Source organism: Lolium rigidum, chromosome 6 (assembly GCF_022539505.1).
Source record: "Lolium rigidum isolate FL_2022 chromosome 6, APGP_CSIRO_Lrig_0.1, whole genome shotgun sequence".
NCBI lineage: Eukaryota > Viridiplantae > Streptophyta > Magnoliopsida > Poales > Poaceae > Lolium > Lolium rigidum.
The window spans coordinates 222,976,063-222,992,391 of record NC_061513.1 but is presented as its reverse complement, the minus strand read 5'-3'; the positions used below and the strand labels follow the sequence as shown (position 1 = coordinate 222,992,391).

At 41.9% G+C, this 16,329-nt stretch overlaps 1 protein-coding gene across 1 annotated transcript; it reads left to right on the top strand.

Annotated features, from left to right (window-relative positions):
• Positions 1-11,787: 11,787 nt before the first annotated feature.
• LOC124666871 lies at positions 11,788-16,329 on the top strand. The gene is made up of 7 exons (XM_047204196.1): positions 11,788-11,896; positions 12,330-12,472; positions 13,170-13,441; positions 13,805-13,959; positions 14,085-14,347; positions 15,427-15,489; positions 15,784-16,329. The coding sequence occupies exons 1-7, from the start codon at positions 11,848-11,850 to the stop codon at positions 16,039-16,041; spliced, it is 1,203 nt and encodes a 400-aa protein (XP_047060152.1). The 5' UTR covers positions 11,788-11,847; the 3' UTR covers positions 16,042-16,329.

The following is a 16,329-nucleotide window of genomic DNA, read 5'->3' as shown; positions in this document are numbered from 1 at the left end:
TCTTCCAGGTATATTCTTCAAGCCCATCTTAATCGCGGCCCACCTTTGACCCGGTCAAATTCTGGTGATAACAGCATCATGGCGTCTTGGTTGGCGTTGCGGGTTGGTGGGGCCATCTGAATATTGAGGTAGATGATAAGATAAGAGGGAAATTTCTATGGTTTGTTTGATTTAAAGTTCAAAAAGTTCAAAACTTGAAAACTGGAGTAGTGTTGAGGGGGTAAAAACCAGCAACACTTTTTCATTCATACCAAACATCACACATTACAAATCTAACACACCGTTGGTTTGAAGAACCATTCATTCGCTCTACGATACAAGGGGATCCTGATACCAACTCACACCTACTTAAGTGCTGGAGTGATACTACTCTTCCGGGTGGATTCTTCGTCTTCACGGGTGATGTGCTTGGCGAGAGGCGAGGGCGTTGTCCAAATCCCTGCGGGTTTTGTACCGCCTGAAGTCCTGGTGTGCTACATCGTGGTTCATCTCCGTGTGTGGTGGCATGGTCATCGATCTTCCCATGGAGTCATGTCTTAGGTAGTATATGAAGCGAGTGTTCTTGATCTTGTTCTCATTTTGTTCACACAGACGGGAAATTGCTTCTTGCATAGCTCTGACTAGTCCTTCCTTCCAAGTGTTTCCCGTTACAGAAAACCAGATGGTTTCCCATACCGGGGCTCCCAGCTTTCTTCGTAGATCAGTAGAAACTTCCCACCGAGGGGGTTCTCCGGAGTGGTTGTTGAAGGGTATTCCGAAGAACTCGGGATACAAGTGTCCTAGGTATTCCACCAGTTGCTTCAAATCTTTTTCGAACATAAGGTCTCCTCCGTGACCAGGCTGATAGAACTCCCATTGGTACTCCATCTGTGAGTAATTAGGATAAGTAAGTTAGTGAGGTGATCAAGTGTGCAAAATTTTATGTAGAATTTCAAAGAAAAAAATAGAGCATAAATTTCTCTTTTTGAAAAAGTTATCAAGGATAAGAGTGAGAATAAGTTTTCATAAATATTCACTTCATTGGTTTTGAAACTAAATTTTTCAGACGTCCATTCTAACTAGGGTCTCCTAAGGTCAAACAATGGCTCTGATACCAACTGTCAACACCTGGATTTTTAAGTCCAGATGCCTGTTATGCCATACATCGCAATCCCAGGAATATTGTTGTTGCGAGACATAACAGTTGAATATCATAAGTCATTATTCATTACAGACCATAGTCGTCTTACAAATAGAGATCACATGATCCAATTACACAAATAGTTGATCTATTGATCAACGAACAAACACAAGTTCATAGCGGAAGCGTAAAGATAAAGGGACTCTCTAGTCCACAGGCTAACGCTTGACGTCAGGAGTAGTCCTAGTTGTCGTAGACGTCCTGCTGTCCATCCTCTTCATACTGCTGTTCCTCTTCATAGTCCGGCCATTTGAATAGCCGGGGACAAAGCCGTGAGTACTTTAAAGTACTCGCAAACTAATACTAATGTAAGTACTAACATTTACGGTAAGAGGGTGCTAAGCTCTAGTTTCTTTTGCATAAAGCCAATTTTAGTTCACAAGTATTTGAAATAAAGACTCTTCATGTGCTAACTAACTCAAGTGGGAACATTAGTGTCATTCCCACCACATTGATTGTGATTCAAGGCAAAGTCACCATTTCAAGTTCAAATCACAAGTCACCCTTCACATGTCACATTTTTGAAAAGGGTCTGATGACGGAACAGTATGGCCTTTCCAACCGTCCATAACCGTGGACGCGGCTATTCGAATAGTTCTACACTCTGCAGAGGTCGTACACTTGTGCCACAACATTTGCAATAATCCGTCAGGGTTAACTGGCCCTGATTTATCATACTCCGTATGCGGACTACCAACCATAACCTTTCACTTACATATCCTAGTATAGGCATCTCTCCCCATGAGCTTGGCCTCCCAGTGAAGACAAACTGTCAGCCTGGGAACTGCACAGGGCTTGGGCCGGACATTCACCTCATATTCACGTCATATCACATCATTTCATATTTTGTTGGAGGCAGCCCTTGGCATAACCCCGATGACGCTTGTTTAGAGGGAACCCATACTAAGATACATAAACTTCCAGCTTAAGCCCTACCCATATCAGGTATTGTGGGGGTACTTGTAAAATTGGAATGGTATCGCATCCGAACCCAACCATCAGTTTTTGTAAAGTTCACCATGTCATTCACAAGTCACATTCACCTTCAAAATCTTTCAATAGAAGGACTCATCATTCCAAGGTTTTCAAATTCATTTCAAACTCACAAGTTCCCATCTAGAGTAGTCAGTTTTATTTATTAGCACTAGCAACTAGTCATGAGGGGTGCTAACTAGCTTTGATGGCCATAGGCTAACTTTGCTGATCTTGTTCTACTCTAGACCAAGTGAATCATGAATCAAAAAGTACTTTGATAAAACAAAAGTAAGTAAAGCTTGTAAAGTAAAACTGGGCAATAGGATCATAAACATAAAGTAAATGGGTAATGCCTTGCTCATGGTGAGCTTTGCACTTTGCAAGAGTATTATCTTGCCTTGGTTGGGGAATTGGTCAAAGTGGTCTTCTTCTCCTTGAAAGTAGACCTCCTCCTCCTCTTGATACTCCTTGGTACTAGCGTCTAAAATACGAATACGGGGTACACAATCATCATACCAAACTTATTTACTAAACTAGGCACACTCATGATTTACACAACTTAAACTAGCATCACACATTACTATTAAGTGGGTAGATGTGTTTTTTTCTTATTTAAGAAAAATAGTTTCCTCTCATACTAATTAAGGTGTTACATTTAATTACTTAGAGAAATATTTTCCTCTCATTATCTTATTAAGATTTAATTTCTCTCATGAATAATATATGACCTAAGTTGACTAAGTCAACCTCTTCATACTCATCATTTAAGAAAAATGATTTAAATTAGGTGTAGCACCTCATACAATTTAATCCTAACATGGCATAGATTTAATATCATCAAACAATTCATATGAGACCTAAATGACCAGAATCTCCACCTCATTTTGAAATGTTTGTGACAAGATTTAAATTCCTCAAACAATCATACATGAATTCATGTTGACCTAAGTCAACCATTCATCATCATCATTTGAGAAAATGATTTAAATGAGGTAGAGTTCCTCATACAATTTAACAATTCTTTTTGTGATTTAAGATCACCAAGTATTTCATGTGAGAGTATTTGACCAGGGGTCCAAACTTCATATGAAGGTACTTGGGACAATATTTAAATGAGGTGTAACACTTCATATGATTTGCATAATAGTTCTGGACAATATCCACTAACTAAAATAGCCATATAGTCCTTTATTTAATTTGGGCCATGATCACTCAAGGTAACCACACCATATTTTTGCATAAACAATTAGTGTAAGTGAAATGTGAATTATAGCAATTGGATTCACTTCAAAATTCAAATTGGTTGATTTTTAAGATTTATTTGAATACTGAAAAGTCTCTGACTTGTTATTTTTGTCACATTAATTCTACAACAGATTTCAAAGATAGACCAGTGTGGTTGGATAGAGCTTTTCATCAGCTTTCCAACAGTATAAAATTCATCCAATTTGGTTGGGCAGATTTGAAACTATTCAATTTCCAAGACAGGACCAGTATTTGAATTTATACCAAATTGATTTAACAGGATTTGAATTTTTGGGCCTAGGCGGGAAAATTAACAGGCTGCGCAGCTCAGAAGGATTGGGCCGGCCCAGCTAACGCTGCGGGCCAGCTGACAGCAGGACCCACCCGTCAGCGAGACACACTCACCGAAACGGTAAGTTTGAATTGGATCCGTTCGATTAGAAGGCGATCTAACGGTGGAGGTTCGTCGTCTCCGTCGGGGAGGAGGAGGTTGCTGGCACGGCGGAGTAGGGGGTCGGCGGCGAGCAGGGACTCTGGCGAGCGGCGGCGTTGAAGCGAGACGATGTTGTCGGCGACAGGGAGTCGATTGGTAGCAGCGGCGTCGCCTGAGGTGGACTGAATCGACGACGGCGATGAGCTACGGGTGCGGCAGACTCCGGTCAAATTCCGGCGATGGAGGGCCAAATCGAGGAGGGAAGGGGATTGGCGAACGAGGGGAAGGAGGGGAGGCGACTGGTGTGAAGAAATCAAGCGCGGGGGCTCTCCTTTTATAGGCAAGTGAGGGTGCTGCGGGGCAGTGGTGGTGGCGACATGCGCGTGGCGGTTCCGGCGGAGGAAGGGGGTAGGCGAGGACGGCGTACTGCTCAGCGCGTCACAGCGGTCCTTTGAGCATCAATGGCGCGGTACGGCGAGGCGTACGACTGTCGGGCGATGGAGCGTACTGGCGCGGCAGAGGCGGGATTTCGTCCTTGTCTCCGGCGGCGGTGGGCACGGGTCGGCTACGTCAGCGTGTCCTTCGTGTTCCCCGTGTTGCGGCGAGGCTCGTGGCGAGAGAGGGGGTCCGGGGAAGGCGTAGAGCGTCGAGGCGACGCGTGCACCGTGGGGCGCGCGGACGTACACACGGCGACGTGGCCATGCCGCCCGTGTCGCACGGGACGTCGTGGGCGCGCGGTGGCTAGGGCGTTGTGGTCCACCATTCGATCCATGGTGCATATGGGCGTGCTCAGGGGACCAAGGGGAGGCTATGGGGCAAGGTTGCTGGTGCTAGGGTTGAGAGAATAGAGAGGGAGTGAGGTGGCATGTCCATGGCCGGCATGGTTAGGGCTTGCCCTGGGTGGCTCTCCTCCTAGGTTGCTATTGGGTTTAATAGAGATAGAAGGGACCGGGGGACAAGGTAGAGTGGAGTGTGCACTTGGGGTTAGGCCAACACTATGCCAAATAGTGTTTTGGATTTGTTCCATATTTGAAAATTGCAAACTTTGCCAAAATTGGTTGAGCTCAGGTGGTTCCAAAATTTGAAAATGGTTCATTTGGATAGGTTGCAAATGACCAGAGACAAATACAAGTGGTGGTGGAATTTTAAAAATCAAAGAAATGCAAATTTGCAAAACGTGAGATTGTTGCACATGTTAAAAAGTTCCAACTTTGCATGGGCATAGTTTTTGATCCAAGATAATTTTGATATGGTGGTCTTTACAAAAGTTGTTCACCTTGATGTGATCTTGGATGAGGTGCAAAGGAATGGTAAAGTTTAGTTTGAAAAACTTGAAATACAAGGGCTCAAAGTAGGGACCAGATTATAAAAGACAGATTTGACCATTATTCTATGTGTTCACAAATTGAGTTTAAATTTGATTTGATTTGTGTTTCTTTGATTCCAAACGTTGTAATAAGTGTTTAGTAACATAATACAACTAATGGTGAAGGCCAAATTGGTCTAGGTCAAAGATTTGGAAAAATGTCATACACCATATGTGAGGGTTTTGTGATTTCCTACTTCTTATTCTTTTATTTTTCTTTGCTTCATTTTGACAAGAGTGAGGTTTATTTGATGTTAGATTGAGTTGGGTACAAAGTTCAAACCATTTTAGGACAATGGGGATGCCTAGGGTAAGATTTGATATTTTGGCTAAGTACCACATATACCTCTATGCATATGTTTGATTTTATTTTAATTCTCACTTGAATTGGTTGGTAAGTACTTTGTTGAGTGTGTTGATGTATTTCAAAACATCTACCAAGGTCAACACTCAAAGTTGGAGCATTTGCAAAAAGTAGCCATAGGCTTGCATATGCCTTTTTCTTATTTAAGATCCTTCCTTTTTATTTTGTTTTTCCCAAGGTTAGTGACAAGAGGGATGGGGTTTAGGGTTTAGTAGGGTTCATCATGGTTCACCACCATTTAGCAAAAATAAGAAAGGTAGGGTTCAAGATTTACCTATTAGGGCTATATGCCCACATATGTCTTTTATTTTGGTTTCTCAAAATAGATCCACTTGAACTTGAGAAGGTTAGGGTTTAGGGTTTTTCTTATTTGATTTCTTTCTATTTTATTTGGTATGTGATCTTCACTTGATCACTTTAGGGTTTTAGGGTTTATCACACAAACATAGTAACACTCATCAGGGCAAAGCACAAGTATTAGGTATGAGCACTATGCATAGCACTCTATGTAAGAAAAGTTTTTGTTGGTTCTCATTTTTGGAAAAAGGAAATTCATTTTCTCTTTGTTTTAAAAATTTGGGGTGTTACAATGCTCTTGTACAAAGGCCGTGCATTTGATAGAAATTGTAGAAGATTGTGAGATAAAATCTCCAACATGTTGATGTTGCCACATTGAGATGACGCCAAACTCTGAACAGTTTCGAAGATACCATCTATTGTCTGTGGGTGATATATAAAATCACGAAAGAGAAAAAGGTCAAAAGAAGAATGAAAAAGATGCTATCAACTGAAATATAAGTGAATGACAACAAAATAACCTACGAAAAAGCATAATAACTTTCCAGCCAAAGTCATGCAAAATTTATCATGAAAAGAATGATTTACTTGCGTGGACATAGGCTCAAAATGTGTGCCACGGTTCATGCCATCCATGTTGCTCCTGAATGTTCTATGAAAAAATGAGAAGCAGAATAAAGAATTTTATATGAGAAAGAAAAAGGGTAATATTAACATACAAATTGGTGAATTAAAAGATACAGACAAACATACATTTAAGTAGACGCTTGGAAGATCAGTTCTCATCCGTCTCTGACCAAAACATCTTTGGCCTCTGCGGTCCAGCTCAGAGTATTCTACAATCATGTCAACCCCCCCCCCCCCCCTCCCACAAACACACACAAATTGCTCTAGGAACTCCACTACCAACAATGAGAGCTCCAAAATCAAGGCAATCTAGATATTGCACCTTCATAAACAACAACATAAAAAAGAACAAAGCGAAAAAATTAGATAAAAAGAAATAGACTAAATATGCAAAAATGAATCAATGAAAAAGTAAATATACACTTACTGCAAGCGCAAATGAACATAACTCAAATGCCTTCGGCTTCCTGACTTTCGCTTTGATGAATTTCAAGGTTTTGGAAATTCCAAAAATGAAATGGTTGTAAACTAACTAGCAAATATCAAAACTTCTCGCTTGTTCAAAGTCACCGAGCTGCTTTATGATCAGACAGAGGTTTAGTGAAATTAAGCTTGTCACCAAAGAATGTGATGCGAGGAACTTCTGATAAATGGAACAAAGACATGATGAATTCCGCTCCGCCTTCACTGTTTTCAACAACCTCAGCACCAGAATTGGGCAAGCCAAGAACATAGTGAAAAGAATCTTTTGAAAGATTTATTATCTTGTCATCGACAATAATTTTCGAAGAATGATAGTCAACACAACAAGCAAGCCAGCGGATGAAAGATGAAGGAATGCGAGTATTCGCAAAAATAAGTAAGCAACCAAAACCAAATTTCTGGATAACAGACTTTTGCTCCACAGTAAGTCGATGCAATACTTCAAAGAAATACTTGAATGAATATACAGTGAAGCATGATTTGTCAATTTCAGACGTCCTTGCATTTTTATTCTGGAAAAGAATTGAAGAGATATACAGAAGGACACTTTATAAAACAAATAGAAAAATTATAAAAAGATGAAGAACAAAACAACCAAACTATCAAACCTCTTTCCATACATGATAGCCACTACAGAAATCTGAGAAATCTCTCTTCAGGGATTTAACAGTCTGTAAAACAAAAAGGAAACGGAGAAAAAACTTCAAAAACAATTGAGAGTACCAAAAAAATTATGGCAAGAATTTACAAATATTATGAAACTGCTACCTCCTTGCTGAAAAGCTCAAACAATGCATCATCTAATATTCTCTTCCTTCTTGTTTTGACAATACCCTATATGATTCAGAAACTAGAATAAAACACAACGAAAAGAACAGGAACCATAAAAAGGCTAGAAAAATTCAGAATTTCAAAAGTAATAACTGCAGAGTCATCACTAGACGAGTTGTTATGATCATGGCTATCATCCTTTGGTGACCCATAAACAGAGACATCGCACCAATGAGCGGGAGAATAATGCCCTTTCTACAAATTATGGCACGGTTGTCACTGTTAAGATACCTATGTACAAGAATAGATAGCACTATGAGAAATTTGAAAATTATCATGCACTAGGGTAAAAATTAAAATACAAAATAGCACTTCATGGTAATAATCTACTAACTGAATACATCCAACTTGCTAGTGCTAATTATAACTAAGATAGCCGTGTAGTTATTAACTTGCTAATGCTAATAATCTACTCACTTCAAAAAAATGTCAGGTTGTATCTAGAACATCAACCAAACACTACACGTATATATCACTATACACAACAAAAAAAGGAGCGCTGAATTCATTCAAAGCTATACCAAAATCTGGATGAAATTAAGCGAAAAGGAATGTAGACTATTAACAAAACACTATACAGAATAATAGAAGAGAGAGCACCAAAACTATGAACAAACAAACACTGGAGTGACTAAACGTAGCCTTGCAGATTATCTAAGCATCCTTGTCCAATGATACAAAAATCTGAATAAAGTTTTCTATATCTATTTCATCTAATATGTAATTCACTAAAGTACGAAGTTGAACACGATGCTTGGGCCTGTAGCATGCAGGAACAACAAATACACCATCAAAGAGTAAGAGAGCTACTCCCAAAGCATTAATTGGACATCAAAAAGCTGGCTAACAATATGGACATCGACATACCAAGCATGAATTGGAAATCAAACAGGGCATCTACATGAACAACAACATAGTAAAAAAAATGATGACTGAAAGGGGCATCCATATTAATAAGAGGGACAGGTAAATGAACAAAGCATCCATGTTATTTGCAAAGCAAAGCATCTACAGTGGGGTTCTTCCCCTAGCTTCTTATGCTAATAAGAGCTAGGGACATGTAAATGAACAAACAATATCGGAAAGTTAGCTGACTAACTTCTACATGCTAATACAATTGTGGCATCAAAATGAACAGAGACATACAGCAAAAATGTGTAGTCATGTGGTCCGATTAAAGTGGTGGGCACTAATATTTCCCTTCCAAATAGACCTAGGCACAACGCATAGCATAATCACCTCAAAAATACACACCAAAAAACAACATCTCCACGTATTCGCGTTCACCTTGGCCATATGAACTAAGAAACAAAACAACAATAGATCCGCACAAAAACAACCCATACGCGGGTGAGGCGCGAAAGTAAGCACGTAGTGGGACACTTGAGAAGGGGATCACCAATGAAGAAATGTACCAATGACGCCGGCGACGCAGACTCCTATCCCTGGAACCTTCGCCATGCGGAAACATGACACCTCCACCTCCACGCACGACCATGCTTCGCACTGAACAAGACGACCTCCCGGCACCTCCCTCCGGCAACCTACACCGAATCAACCACACGCCAGAGAAGACGCTCTCCGCCGTGCGTGTGGCCAACGCCAGCCCCCGACTCCCTCCGACAACTGATACGTCTCAAACGTATCTATAATTTCTTATGTTCCATGCTAGTTTTATGACAATACCTACATGTTTTGTTCACACTTTATATCGTTTTGATGCGTTTTCCGGAACTAACCTATTGACGAGATGCCGAAGGCCAGTTGCTGTTTTTTGCTGTTTTTGGTTTCAGAAATCCTAGTAAGGAAATATTCTCGGAATTGGACGAAATCAACGCCCAGTATCTTATAATTCCACGAAGCTTCCAGAACACCGGAGAGGGGCCAGAGGAGAGGCCCAGGGCCACCACACATGGTGGCGGCGCGGCCCAAGGGGGGGGGCGCCCCCCTGTTGTCTGGCTACCCCAGACCCCCTCCGACTTCGACTCTCCGCCTATAAAAGCCTTCCTGACCTAAAAACTTCGGACGAATAAGCCACGATACGAGAAAAGTTCCAGAGCCGCCGCCATCGCGAAGCCAAGATTCGGGGGACAGAAGTCTCTGTTCCGGCACGCCGCCGGGACGGGGAAGTGCCCCCGGAAGGCATCTCCACCGCCATGTTCACCGCCATCGCTGTCTCCATGATGAGGAGGGAGTAATTCTCCCCCGAGGCTGAGGGCTCTACCGTAGCTATGTGGTTCATCTCTCTCTCCCATTTGATCTTTATGTGATCATGAGCTTTGTGATCTAGTTGAATATCATCTATGTGCTACTCTAGTGATGTTATTAAAGTAGTCTATTCCTCCTTCATGATGTAATATGGACAGTGTGTGCATCATGTAGTACTTGGCGTAGGTTATGATTGTGATCTCTTGTAGATTATGAAGTTAACTATTACTATGATGGTATTGATGTGATCTATTCCCCCTTTCATAGCTGATGTTGACAGGCGCATGCTATGTTAGTGCTCGGTATAATTGCGTTGGTCTATCATGCACTCTAAGGTTATTTAAATATGAACATCGAATGTTGTGGAGCTTGTTAACTCCGGTATTGAGGTGCTCTTGTAGCCCTACACAATGAATGGTGTTTGTCATCCAACAAGAGAGTGTAGAGAAAGTAGTATTTATTTATTCAGTTATGTGATCAATGTTGAGAGTGTCCACTAGTGAAAGTATGATCCCTAGGCCTTGTTTCTAAGCATTGAAACACCGTTTATTTACTGTTCTGTTGCATGTTTACTCGCTGCCATCTTTATTTCAGATTGCTATTACCACTCATATTCATCCATATTACTTGTATTTCACTATCTCTTCGCCGAACTAGTGCACCTATACATCCGACAAGTGTATTAGGTGTGTTGGGGACACAAGAGACTTCTTGTATCGTAATTGCAGGGTTGCTTGAGAGGGATATCTTTGACCTCTTCCTCCCTGAGTTCGATAAACCTTGGGTGATTCATTTAAGAGAAACTTGCTGCTGTTCTACAAACCTCTGCTCTTGGAGGCCCAACACTGTCTACAGGAATAGAAGCGTGCGTAGACATCAACAACCTCCACCGAATCAACCACGCGCTAGAGAAGACGCTCTCCGCTGTGCGTGTAGCTAACACCAACCCCCGACTCCCTCCGACAACCTCCGCCGACTCAACCTCCGCCGTCGGAGAAGAGGCTCTCCACTGCGCGAGTAGCCAGCACCAACCCCCCGCACACCACCCCACTCCCCCAACCCGAATCCCTCCGATAACTTCCACCACCTCAACCTCCGTCGCGCGAGAAGAGGCTCTCCGCCGAGCCCCCACACACCACCCCCTCCCCAAACCCGAATCCCTCCTCTTCTCCAAGCTTCTCTCCGCGACTGATAGAATGGGGAAAGGGGATAGAGCGGAAAAGGAGACGCTGGTTAGTGACAAAAAGGCACGGACCCCAAAATTCAAACCAAGAAAAAACCGAAACTAAAACCCAGAAGAAAACCGGGGTTGAATCAAGGGAAAACCCGAATCAACCCAGTTGGAAAAAGTATAGCGAAGGGCGGGCTTGCGCCAAGATTCGCGCACAGAAGAGAAAGAACGGCCAAAGATCTGACTTATGGCAAATAACAAAATCAGGTACGGAGTAGCTGAAAATTAGGATTGGTGAAATTTTAACTACCGAGCGGATGTAAACGGTGCGTCATCCGGAATTTCTCCAAACGCTTAAAAACCGACTGCCAGATCCAGACCGTTCGTCTAATGTAAGATTGTAGTAATCTCACCGCACCCTGTTCCGGTCCTGCCGACGATGGCGAAACCCCCGCCGTCCGCGGCGGTGTCGGCCGCCGGCGGCCGCGGCCAAGCCCACCAACGGACCCGCTTCCTCCTGCTGCTCCTCGTCGCTGTGGCTGCCTCCGCCTCCACAGCGGGTTACCTCCTCCGCGGCGCCCCGCTCTCCCCATGCGATGCCCAAGGGGATCCTGTCGCCCTCGCCGCCGCCCACGCTGGCGGGGCCGCCGGGAGCCCCCTCGGGTTCATGAAGTCCAAGCTCGTGCTGCTTGTCTCCCACGAACTCTCCCTCTCCGGTAAGTAATCGCGGTGCGCTTCAGTTTTCCCTTCTGTGTTTGTTTGAGCAAATGCTGTACCATGATACCATCCCGAGATTGGTACATGGATTTGCGTCCGCTGCGGTGCTTGAGTGCCTCGGGATACTGGGAATTTTGTATATTTCCATCTAACGAACACAGAAAATGAGCGATAGGATACTGAAATTTCTACTTGGATGGTTCAAAGCTAACTCAAGATCCATGAAAAACAACAGTTAACCAGTCATCACAGACTATAAGCGATTGTTGCTGAATGGCTCACTTTGGTCTAGTTGCTCATAAGTTGGAAGACAGATTTTGAGTCTTAGATGTATCGCATTTCTCATCAGCACAGATATCTATCTATATTGTTGTGTTATTGCCACCATTTTGTGTATACCAATGTTATTGGAGATACTTCTGTTTTATGCAGGTGGGCCGTTATTACTGATGGAGTTGGCATTTCTTCTGCGGCAGGTTGGTTCCCAAGTGGTGTGGGTAACAAACCAGCGACCTGAAGGGACAAATGATGCTTCATATAGCTTGGAGCATAAGATGTTGAACCATGGAGTGCAGGTATGGTCCTCCTCCCACACCTTTTGTTTTTTGAAAATTCATCTTCCTGTCACAAATTCCGGATGTTTTGTAGTACCTATTAACAATATCCAGGGAGCATTATCACAATGCATTTGTATATATATAAATGGTTAACATGTGAACATACTTATTGCGGCGAATTTACATGTATTTGTTTTGTAGAAATTTACGTGCATTATATTATATAGGACCAATAAAAGTTTGATATCACTGCCTAAATATGAAAAAGTTTGCATGTGCCCGTTCTACTGTCACAATTTTTTACATGGATGTAGCCTTTTTAGAAAAGCTCGGCTCGCCTGTTATTTGTGTCAGATTTATGTATCACACTATCAAAAGTTCACATTCCATCTTGTTTGGCATGATAGTAGTAAATTTCTATGTCAATTTGCCCTGGAATTATTTCTTGTTCAAGCACCATCGCTGACATTGTTGAATAGAGCATGTCCAAACTAAGAGCTGATGAAGTTCATGTTTCATCTTATTCGGTGTGATTACACTAAATTGCTCTTTTGAAGAGTCATGGAATAAGTCATAGTTAAAGACACTGTTGAATAAATCATGTCCAATATTAGAACTTGATGCACTATAATTTGTAACAGTTTCCTTATGCTATGGGTCTAATTTGTACTTTTAGAGGAAATCACATTGACTAGTTCGTCTGGTTGCTCCACAGATTTTACCTGCTAGAGGACAGGAGGCAATTGACACTGCTCTGAAGGCTGACATGGTTATCTTGAACACTGCTGTTGCTGGCAAGTGGCTTGATGCTGTCCTAAAAGATCATGTTCCTCAAGTTCTTCCGAAGATTTTGTGGTGGATCCATGAAATGCGAGGACATTACTTTAAGCTTGAATATGTGAAACATCTTCCATCGGTTGCTGGAGCCATGATCGACTCTCATACAACAGCTGAATATTGGAAGAACAGGACTCATGACCGTCTAAAGTATGTGCAAAACTAATACTCCCTCCGATCCATAATACCCACGACAAGTCTTATGGATGAGAGGGAGTAATATTTATGTCGTTTAATGCTTGCTTCTGTGTGTATATGCATTGTGAATGGAATGCTCCCATTTGTGACTGACTTGCTTGCGTTATTTACCAGTCTAGTGGATATTTATCTCTCTGCCTCTCTGGCCCCTTAGTCCCGAATTATTAGCTATATGTTTTTCTCTTGCTGTATGCGTATGTATGTGATCTTCACAAATGGACATTTGTTGACCATAATCAGTATGCTTGTTGCATGCTTTTGACTTCCTAATCCCTACTTCATTATTATATACTTCTAACGATCTTCTGTATAAAGTATACAGATGCCACAAACTTATGTTGTTCACCTCGGGAACAGTCAAGAGTTAACAGAAGTTGCCGAAGATAATGTCGCAAGAAGAGTCTTACGTGAACATATACGCGAGTCCCTTGGAGTTAGGAGTGAAGATCTCCTATTTGCAATAATAAACAGTATGTTTATTTGCCAAAGTTATTCTTCCAAACTCTATATTGGTTGGGCCAACCATTTTGTTTGATCTCTGTCAGTTCTATGTTCTTATATTTTTGCTCTCCTTACTATATATCCTGTAATCCAGGTGTCTCACGAGGAAAAGGACAAGACTTATTTCTTCAAGCATTTTACCAGAGTCTGCAACTCATCCAACATCAGAAGTTAAAAGTGCCCAGAATGCACGCTGTAGTCGTCGGAAGTGATATGAATGCTCAGACGAAGTTTGAGTCACAGTTACGTGAATTTGTGGTGAAGAATGGGATCCAAGACCGTGTTCACTTTGTAAACAAGACCCTGGCAGTGGCACCTTATTTGTCCGCAATTGATGTGCTTGTCCAGAACTCTCAGGTGAGTCATTGTGTCATTTACTTATAATCTTTTCTTGTTTTCCCGTTTCACTGATATGTTACAGTGGAACTGTATGGTTCATGTATATTCACATCGTTATTTGCATTTTCCACTTGGGCAGAGCACTAAAACACTTCTTATCAGTATTTGCTTTTTATGTGGGAGTCCATGCCGGAAACTAAAAATGCTGTCCGACCTACATGTAGCCCATTATTAAAAAAAAATCATATATCAAGGATTCAACAAAAATTGAAACAATCCTAGATGTAGCCAATGATGTATACTACAAACATGCAAAATATAAATATGAACTACTTTGTATTGTAGGCTACACAAAAATACAAAAGTGTGGATATGAGTTTAGTGAATAGTGTGCATTTCGAAATTATAAAATTTGTCAGATTTTTTCATTTTTGTGTAGCGTAGAATATAAAGAATTTCACTTGTAGGATACATCATTGACTACATCCAAACTTATTTTAAAAACTTAGATATGTGATTTTCGATTTTTTTAAAATAAAGGGCTATATGTAGCTTGGCCTCCATTTGTCCAAACCTGAGTCCGTGCATGCTACTTTTTGTGAGGGACAGGGGATAACTGAGAGGTTCTTTAATCTAATCTGCCGACATTATTTGTGTGGATCATATTCCTTCAATTTGCGACAGGACTATGCAACCTATCTTTATTCTCACAGCATGCTTAAGTTACTTCACAAGATAAGTTGTGTTTTTTACATAGAGAATCTTCACTATCCCGGGTCCAGACACAGAATGTGAAGCAATAATATTGGTTTCCTTATGTAACAATATCATTTAAATGAACGTTCTCTTAATTTGTTTCTGTAAGTTTCTTCTGTCATAGCCTTGCCTGTAGGCATAGCTTACCATCCATCAGCTTTACTAATCAAACCTATCAGTTAAATGCATGATGTACCTACAGATGTCTGGAATTGTTAGCCCATTTTGGTTATTCTGTACATGATTTATCTGTAGGTACTGATCTATACAGCTAGAAAATGGTTATTCATAAGACATGTTTATGTTAAACATTCCTAGTAATATTTTCTTTCCCTACTTAGGCACGTGGAGAATGCTTCGGAAGGATAACAATTGAAGCAATGGCGTTCAAGTTGCCAGTATTGGTAATATTCTCCTCTTTATCTTTTTGTGTACGTTTGCACATGTGAGATAAGCCATCGGTCGATCTATAAGTCAGTCAACCCTACTGCAATTGTTGATGGACATGGGTCAGTATTCCTTCTGAATCTAGAGTTATTGTTGACAATCATGAGGCCGGGGTGACTGCAGAAAATTTAGTTCATGCACCTAGGGTCCCCTCCATCCACTGTTTCTCAGCCTGCATTTTCTGTAGCATGCTTTGATGCTTTCATATCCCAATTCATTGACTCGGTTTAATGACGCTGCAATACATTCAGGGCACGGCTGCCGGAGGGACCACCGAGATAGTTTTGGATGGCTCAACTGGCCTTCTGCACCCTGCCGGGAAGGAGGGTGTCATGCCTCTCGCGAAGAACATCGTGAGGCTTGCAAGCAATGTTGAGCAGAGGGTCTCCATGGGGAACAGGGGCTATGCCAGGGTCAAGGAGAGGTTCATGGAGTATCACATGGCTGACCGTATCGCCAAGGTGTTGAAGGAAGTTCTACGGAGATCACAGCAGCATTCTCGTTCTTGAGCTTCTCCGCAGCTGTATCCAGTGGCACATATATCTTGCGCTAGCAGGTACTAGATCGAGATTCTAGCAAGGCTGAACCCGAACTGGGGGTCAACTGTAGATCGCTGCTCCCTGTGCTACTCTTATCTGTTGCTATGCGTGGCTGTTGTTGGTTTCTCTTTCCTTTGTGTTGGCTTACCTGGTAGCAGTAGTATATAGGATCAGCACCATGAAAATCTACATGTAAATGGTACTGTCGCAGGAAAGACAACTCTCTGATTTTTTTTTGTTTTGTTTTTGACGAGCTTA